General features: G+C 32.6%; 1 protein-coding gene across 5 annotated transcripts in view; it reads right to left on the bottom strand.

Moving 5' to 3' along the window:
* Positions 1-3824: 3824 nt before the first annotated feature.
* PCLO (piccolo presynaptic cytomatrix protein) overlaps positions 3825-9308 on the bottom strand; it is a 354626-nt gene continuing 349142 nt past the window's right edge. For all 5 annotated transcript variants that reach the window (XM_045827052.1, XM_045827055.1, XM_045827056.1 and 2 more), the window contains one exon: positions 3825-8331. In XM_045827052.1, the coding sequence (XP_045683008.1) occupies positions 8191-8331 (141 nt within the window). In that variant the 3' untranslated portion in view covers positions 3825-8190. The remainder of the gene's footprint in view (positions 8332-9308) is intronic.

The raw sequence follows: 9308 nt of genomic DNA, 5'->3' as shown, positions 1-9308 counted from the left end.
ATTAATTACCGACAAGGAAACTCTCATAAGATGTCAACTGATTTCCCAACAGAAATTTTGCAGGCCAGAAGAGTCTGGCACAAAATATTCAAAGTCATGAAAAGTTAGGACCTACAACCAAGATTACTCTACACAGCAAAGATATCCTTAAAATCAAAGGACAGATAAGAAAAATTCTCAGATAGGAAAAAGCTAAAAGAGTTTATCATTGCCAAATCAGCATTATGAGAAATGTTAAATGTTTAGGAAGACAAAGAAGAAAAAAATTAAAGATCAAAAATATGAATAATAAAATGGCAATAAATACATATCTATCACCTATATGTTCACTACAGTATTATTTATGACAACCAAGATATGGAAGTAACCTAAGTGTCTACCAATAGATAAATGAATACAACAGTGGTGCATATATACAATGGAATATGACTCAGCCATAAAAAAGAATGAAATCTTGTCATTTGCGACAATATGGATGGACCTAGAGGGCATTGTGCTAAGTGAAATAAATCAGGCAGAAAAAAGAAAAATGCCATACGGTTTTACTTAAATGTAGAATCTAAAATAACAATATAAATGCACAAGCAGAACAGAAAGAGACTCAGAGAGAACATTTCGATGGTTACCAGAAGGGAAGGGGGTTGGAGGATGTGTGAGAAAGATGTAGGGATTAACAAGTACAATTTGGTAGTTATAGAATAGTCATGGGGATGTAGAGTACAACATACGGAATACAGCGAAAAACATTGTAATAACTATGTATGGTGTCAGATAGTTACTGGATTTATCAGGATGGTCACTTCATAAGTTATATAAATGTCTAATCACTGGGTTATACACTGAAACTAATAATATTGTTCATCAAGTGTAATTGAAAAATAAAAATTATTAAAAAGAAAAAAGTTAGAAGTTATGGTAATTTTCAATAATACAAGGTAATTTCAAGCTATTTTTTAAATGCTTGTACTGATTTATGCTTATGTTAATTTATATTTACCTGAAAATTTCATTTATAACAGTTGGCTTCCTCAGACTAGTTTTTTACATATTGTATAATATATGGCATATCATATATCACTGTAGTTTAAATTGGAATATTCTGAAAACTGATGAGGTTGAGCATCTGTTTATATGTTTATGAACCATTTGAATTTCTTCTCATGTAAAGTATCTGTTCAAGAGTTTTTCTTATATTTCCATTACATTGCTTTTCTTTTTCCTCTGATTTCTTATGTGTTTTTGACATGAATATATCTTTCCTAATTTTTTTTGCTCTCCCTGTCAACTTCTTTATGGCATCTGAGGAATAGAAGTCTTTATTATTATGTAATTGAATTTATCAACTTTTCCTTTTATTTAGTAAGTTTTGTTTAAGAAATCTTTTCCTCCCCCAAGTTTATGAAGCTATTTTCTTATATTTTCCTCTGAATGTTTTATAAATTTCTTTTTCAAATTATATGGAATTTATATTTGCAAAGTGTGAGAGACAGGGTCCAATATTATTTTTTCAAGTGATTGCTCAGTTGACCTATGCTATTTAATTGAGAGTTTGTGCTTTCTTGCAGATCTACTTTATTTTCTCTGTTGTATTTGAAATGTCCCTTCATATGTGAGTCTGTAATTTTGTTCCATTGTTCAATTTATCTATTCTGTGTCAGCACTATACTCTCTTTAGTTTCCATATTGTTATAACAGGTCTTAATATCTGATAGAAATTATTCTTATATCTTGTTCTTTCTTTTTAAGTGTGCTCTGGTTCTTTTGGCCCTTTGTACTTCAACATAAATTTTATAATCAGTTTACCAAATTCCACACACTTTTGAAAAACTTAACTGCATTAAATCAATGAATTTTGTAATTTAGGATGAATTACATATCACTGAAATATTCAATTTTTTAATCAATGATCATTTCATTTAGATCTTAATATCTTGATAAATTTTAGTATTTTCTTTATAGAGTCTTGAACTTCTTTGTTAATTTACTCCTAGGTATTTGATACTTTAAATTGCCTCTTTCTTATTCACATTCAGGGAAAAATTTATTTTTGTATTTTTCTATTTTGTAGTTCTTGTATTTAGTAAATGACAAATTCTCATATGTTCTAAAACAAATTGTTGGCTGTTTTGGGTTTTCTATACACAAAGACATAAAATCTACAAATAACTGTAGTTCTTTTCTTTTACTTCTTACTCCCTTATTTGTATTTATTTCTAGCCTTGACACAATGGCTAGAAACTCTGATAAAGGTATTGAAAAGAATGATGGCTATATGCATACTTGTTTTGTTTGTGGTTGAGAAAGAAAAGCCCTCAATCCTTTTACCACCAAGCTTCTTGTTCATCTGTTCATCCATTTGTTTGTCTGTTTCCTTTGGTAGGTAGTATTTATCAGATTTAAAGAGTACTCTTTCCTTCCAGGTGTGCTATAAAGTTTTTGTTATGAATTTGGATTTTGAATTATATCAAAATTGCCCAGCATCTTATAATTTTATACTTTAATACACTACCAATGCACTAGCTTTCATTACTTTGTTTTCCAACATTGAGATAATCTCGTGTAACTTGGAGTTCAACTTGGTCTTGATTCTATCACTTTTATACATTGCTAGATTGGATTTTTTAAGTTTTGGCTTTGGGTGTTAGCAACTATATTAATTTCTCATACTCGATAAGTGTAACTTGGCCTTCTTTCTCCTTTGATTGCCACAGGTTTGTTAATTTTATTGATCTTCTCAAGTGAATTGTTGGAAATTTATTTTTTACCGAACAATTTATTTATTTCAAAGAACTACAGTTATTTGTAGATTTTATGATAGAGGTGATAGAGGAAAACATCCCACTTCCTCTGCCTTTATCCCAAATTTTCTACACAAACTATACTAATGGGTAATCAAATACTGGTTGAAGGGGTGTTTATCTTTTTAAAAGTATCCCAAGTAGAAGTGATGACTGACCAGCATGTCACCACTTTGTAATATCTGATTAATTAACAGATCTATTGTAGGCATTGAGCAACAGTGGCTGTGAGTGGAACAAACGAGACAGCCAAGCATTGTGTGTCTCCTGATGGTGGAATACAACACAATCCTGTGAATCAGGTCAAATCTGTAGAGCAAAAGCCCACAAGCCAGGCAACACGAGGCAGAGGAACTTGTTAACAACACTCTGAGTATGGAATCAGCAAAATATGGATTTCGAGGAATCACACCAGTGGAAAAACCAAGTTTCTTCAACAAGATTCACCGAAACAGAAGTGGTGGGAAGGAGAATATGTTGACTAGAAGATGCTTACAAAACAAAAGGAAAATAAAACAGGAAAACTACATGAGTGTTTACTAGGCAGATGACAGTGACAAACCAGGAAATAATTATCATAAATATCAGGATAGTGGTTACATTAAAGGGAATTGTGATAGGAATGGGTTAAATGGAGGTCTTTGGAGATCACTGGCTGAATTCAATTTCTTAGTCTGCTGGTGATTACAAGAGCATCTTCCATATAGTATTAATTTATTAAGCTAACATTTGTTTTCTGTGTTGTGTAAAATATATTTTAAATGTGGTAAGTAAATGTACTGGTGATATATTTTTCACAGAAAATGTCCAAAATGTTGTATTTACATATTAAGTATCAATTTATCAAGTTGATAAACACAAGATGTCAAAGTTGATATTTTCAATGTTTATTAGTAAGGCTGATGCAACAGCCTTTAAATAGCACAATTTGAATAAGTTATCAAGATACATCTTGTATACAATCACAGAACCAAGACATATTTTTACATAGAGTAAAATTCAAGACAGATCTACAAGCATTTTTAATTCAATTCTCATGTATTTCAGTTCAGTTTTTATAACCCTTAGCCCCAAAATTTGTGTTTGTCCATCAGATTTTCCAGAGAGATTTCAGTAGAACAGAAAAGAACACATCAGCAGATCACCAACACGGCATGCAACATATAGTTTGAAACGAGACATATTTCCAAGTATTTTGAAACCAATTTTATTAGGTTTTATTTTCTCAGATAAGAATGATTTTTTCCTTTAACATCAGATGTGTTTTTGTTAGGATATCAGCACACACATTAATCGGTAGTGGGGGCACCTGAGCACATCACCAACAAATATATAGACACAATCAAACAATAATCATATTCACATGCTGAATGCCAAATGAAATCAATACTTCAACTTTGTCTATTTCACCAAATGTATAGTTATATACAGGGTAATGAATTAAGAAAATGCTCTCAATCTACCTATCAGATAAGGAATCATTTGATTTAATGGGTATCTTTAACAACAACAACAACACGGAACATACAGAACATATCAATGTGTCATATTCAATGAGAAAATCTACTTCACTCATTCATTCTTGTATTACATCAAAGGCAAGTAATTATTAAAGAGACAGCTCATAATTATTCATTGAACTTTCACTTCCATCTCAAGCTCAAAAGAGGGAACATCACTCCGTCATACTTAGAGTTATAAACATATATAGCTGTAGTCGTCTGCTTTTGGAATATTAGACATTGTAGCAATGAAAATAAGCTTTTAAAAATATTATTAGTTATGATTTAAATAACAAAGTAAAAAAATACTATAAATATCTTTATGATATCTTAATGAAATGAAACATTGATCAAATAATTTCTAATAAATTGGGCACAATATAGTATATAATTTTAATTTACTTCACATCACCACCAGCCTAGTGTCACTACGGCTATCACCACTATCATCACAACTGTTCCTATAATAAGAATCAGTTTCAGCTGGTTACCAGCTATAATAGTCCCACAATATAGCTATTTGAATGTGTGTGATCCACAAAATTAATTCCATGAATAGGTTGAAAATATGCATTTAGTAGTGTGAGTAATTACAATATGGGCAATATTAAGGAGCAAAGTGATCACTGCCCCTTTGTCATGGATACTGTTCTTTTAAACTGAAATGGTAAATAAAAAATTCAGAGTCACCAAAAGTCTCCTTTATCTTAAGTAATAACAGGGAAAAAAACTTTTTGCAACTAATGTTTAAGTCTGCAACAACCATTCTGTAAATCCCTGTCCTTTGTGAAAATTCTTTCTGTGCTTTTGGTTCTACGGCTAAAAGGTGTTTAGGACCAAATTTTAAACCAAGAAGCAACTTCAGTCTCTGATGACTCAACGAAACTGTGGGGAAAATTAAGATGTTTTTCAAGATATAAGAGCTGTAAATGGACTAATCACATGTTATTAAGAGATTACAAACTTTGTCACTATTAGGTTTAAAAAAACTAATTCCAATAAAATAAAATAAAAAGTGGAAAATCATGTGTTGTGATATATACAAAAAAGTAAAAAACACCAAGATCCCTATTTGCAATTAAAAAAGAAATAGTTTTGTTTTTAGAAGGGTTACCAACATCATTCATAAATGCATTCACGTAAGGATTGGTGTTGCATAGAATAATTCCAGTACAAGCCAGGAGATTGGGTAGCTGCACTCTTGGAGCACTTTGGCAGGATCTCGTGTTCTCTTAAGTGGGATGCTGGTGAGCAAAAAGAAGCCCTGTTGTTGGCTCTCCTGATGGACCTGGCCTCACCACCAGTTTCTTGGAACAGAGGAGCACCTAAAGTGGAAAGACTCCTACTCTTACAGGTCAAATAGCTACCCAGGGGTGATCTTTGTTTTGGTGGCACCTTCAGTTGAATTATTCTAAAAGAAATTACAACTGGAATAAAGTAAACGAACTGGTTATACAACCTCTCATGCATACCTCTGGATGTAAGTAGCTGCAAAAGAGACCAAAGGTAGGCCAGAGTTCCCTTTTATGGGAAAATAGTAGAGCCTTTTTATGTCAGGAGATTTTTTCTGAACCCTTTTCTTCTCCAGTTACGAGTGATGATTATCAACTTCCTAAAATGCTGACTTTTTCTGGAAATATCCATGGCAACCATTAACAGATATAGTTGTCTCTAAAAATAAAGTCCTAGCACTATCACATCTTTAGGGATCCCTTCCCTGCATGCTCATTTTAAAGAAATATCAATGGTAAACGACACTGCATTGTCAGGGCAGGAAGAATGAAAAATAAAAGGAAGAATAAATGACTATTACCTTCCTTAGAGGAAGAGTGAATTTGTATTTTTTCATGAGTATAATAAAGATATACAACCCGAAACTTATTAGTATTTTTTTAAACTTTCAATGTGTTACATTTAATCAATTCCCCTCAAAATTAAAGTATGTTTTTCTTTAAAAATGAGGAAGTTCAATATCCAAGCAATATATTTAGAGATGATTTCTCTAAACCTATTAAAATCTCACCCTTCAATAAAGAAGTAGGTCTTCAGTTCTGAATGCTCTGAGTAGCATTTAATTTTTTTGGGGGGGGGGGTAGCATATGGGAATAGGATAAAATCAGTATAATTTATTTAATTTATAATAATCGAATTGTAAAACAATTTTCATGTATTTTTTTTCAGGTTGAATGAAAATTTATATTTTAAAGAAAAATGAGTTTTGGAGCTAATATACTGCTCTTATCTATGTTAATATGTGCCACTGGTTAGCAGTATGCTTTTTTTGCATATAAAATTCAAAAAATAAAAGAACTGTGTAATAATTCTTCATTTATGTGTATAAAACTATACTTGGAAATGTGCTTTCATTTTCTCTCATAGATCAATTAGTTTGATCACCCAATATCCCATTAGGAAGGCTAGGAATATATAACATTTTTATCCTACAAATAAGAACACTGGGGAACATGAGTTTAAGTGACATGTGAAGGAGACACAGTTAGCCAGTGGCAGAACCAAGACCCAAAGCCAGGCTTGCTCATCACAGTTGAGTGTGCTTCCTGCCATTCCTTGTTACTTCCTTTGTTAATGTGGGTTGATGGACAGGAGGATGCCTCATTTTAATGACTTAGACATTGGTCCTTTTACTTTATACAGTTAAAATAGTGCAAATTTTATTTTAATCTCAATATGATGTCGACTTTTCCCATATTTTCCCAACATGGATGAACCTGATCACTGTGATATTGTCACTAAAGGCGGAAAATGGAGCAGAGAATTTGAGTGGTGTCAGGGTTTTCACTAAACAACCAATCAATGTGCTAAGGCAAACAATGATAAAAGAGCAGAAAATGACACCGGTTTAATTAATGAATGCCACGGATTACTATGACTTGTTTGCCAGAGGAAGAATTTTCACTCCGTCAATATATCATTTAAAAGAAATGAAATATGTGGGATAATACATTCATTTGCAATTCCACAAAGAAAGAATTACCATGCCTGCTAGAACATACCAATTTAATCTGTGTCCTTTGGTATGTAGATTGCAAATGTCTTGGTATAAGGGTAAGTTATGAAGATTTCGTTTTCAACCAGGGTTCCAATATTTTGTGGTGCAATATTGTCTTTACCATCCTGGCTTTATTTCTACATAAATGTAATACCATTTCTACTTAGTATTATCTTCATTCTACATTATTTCAAATTGTACAAATGTGCTTTTACAACATGGATTTCAAAATTAGTGTCGTTCACACTTGTAACATTTACACAGTGAAAATCTGTACAGTGTGGTCTAAAAGCCATAATTTCTACACTTTCAGTTTTCTTCTTCCTATGACCACGCTACTTTACTTCTAGCCGTGGACACATATTGTAGGTGTATTGTAGGTAAGAATCTCAAAATAGTAAGTTGTCTGAGAAGATAAGATGAAGAAAAAAGATTTTGAACTTTCGAAAACAGATTTGTTACATCAGTTCTTTCCTTTTGACCAAGTTCCTTTTCGCATAATGGATTACTTTTGTTTGCATTAGAAACCATTTTAATCTTTGCACTCTGCCTTTAGCTCTCTCAACTCTGTTCAAAGATTTTTGCATTGAGTAATCAACATTTTTCTCACTGTGATATTGTCTTGACAGCTGCAAGAAATCCAAGGTCTCAGAGTTCCTTTTTTTTTTGGTGGGGCGGGGGGGCCTTCGATACATGAAACTTGTTCATTTGTGTTTGTTTCTGGGTTCCACAACACATTCACAAGGCTTTAAGTATATTTTTGCCCGTTGTTCCTCCTCTCAGGTTCATCCCAGAAAACACAGCTTAGTACAATAGTATCCAACTATAGTGTTCATTTGAGATCACGTAGTGCAGTTGCTCCACTCTGAGCAGACACACTTCAGTGGGTTTGAGTAGGACTGACCAAAAGTTTGTGCCAGTTGACTATTCTTTTTCTGAGATCCACTTTGTCAAGCCAGATACAGGCTTCACCAATCAAGGTCTTTTTCATAAATTTCCCTCCATTGGAGAAAAGTAAAATCTAGAAAAAAGAGCCAAAGTTATATATACATTTATATATTTTCAAACTCTTTTAAGGACATTTTATCATCAAAGATAAAACACAAACAAGAAAGGGTGAGGGTGAGATATAGTAGCAGGCATACTTATGAGTGAGCTCATAACAAGAATGTCCTCAAAAGATTTGCACATTATTAATGAATTCACATCAACATTTCCCAGAGGAAGAGACACAGGCTGAAGGGTATGAGAATTCTAGATCAGACATGTATTCCCAGATAGTTCCAACCAGGTTTATGCTTAAACTGATGGGAAGTTTCACACACACACACACACACACACACACACTTTCCTAGGTACATTTTTACTAGTACTGAGTAAATCAATGAGTGCACAAGATAAAACATAACAGTAATTTTATCTGGCATTAAATTTACTGGTGATTTTACTATAGTATGCATTTCCAAAATGTTTTTTTGTCATGTGTGGGACACATTTATTAGTTGAAATCCCATAGGATCCTAGAATCAAGAATTTTTTTTCTTTTAGAACTGAGTTGAAGAGAAGATAGAGAACATTAAGTACAGCTAACTATTAATTCTCTCTCTCTCTCATATCAGAATTGTTACTCCTGCCTAAATTTTGTTCTTATGTTTCTGACTTCATAATCTACATTTCTGATTATGACTATCTTTTTGGCCTCTGATTTTGGTATTTCAAATAGTATTGTATATTTTCACTTGGATCCTGCCTATCTTGTCGAGTTTATCACATTGCAACAACTTCATGATCTCTCTCACAGTTCACTCTCTAACTACTCAATCTCTGCAAATGAGATTTTCGCCACACAGCCTGCAGAGTCTCCTTTAACTTTTTATTCTCTTTCACTCTATAATGTAAGTTAATTCTCTCAATGTAGTTTTTGCTTTGTAATATCTCTTATATTTGTCTCTACTGCAGACCTTTATGTTAAGTGCCAGCACCATGGTCTTCTCTTCC

Source organism: Phyllostomus hastatus, unplaced genomic scaffold (assembly GCF_019186645.2).
Source record: "Phyllostomus hastatus isolate PE091 unplaced genomic scaffold, TTU_PhHast_1.1 phas_scaffold_78, whole genome shotgun sequence".
Taxonomy (NCBI): Eukaryota; Metazoa; Chordata; class Mammalia; order Chiroptera; family Phyllostomidae; genus Phyllostomus; species Phyllostomus hastatus.
The sequence above is the reverse complement of the archived record's forward strand: the minus strand, read 5'-3'. Positions and strand labels throughout refer to the sequence as shown.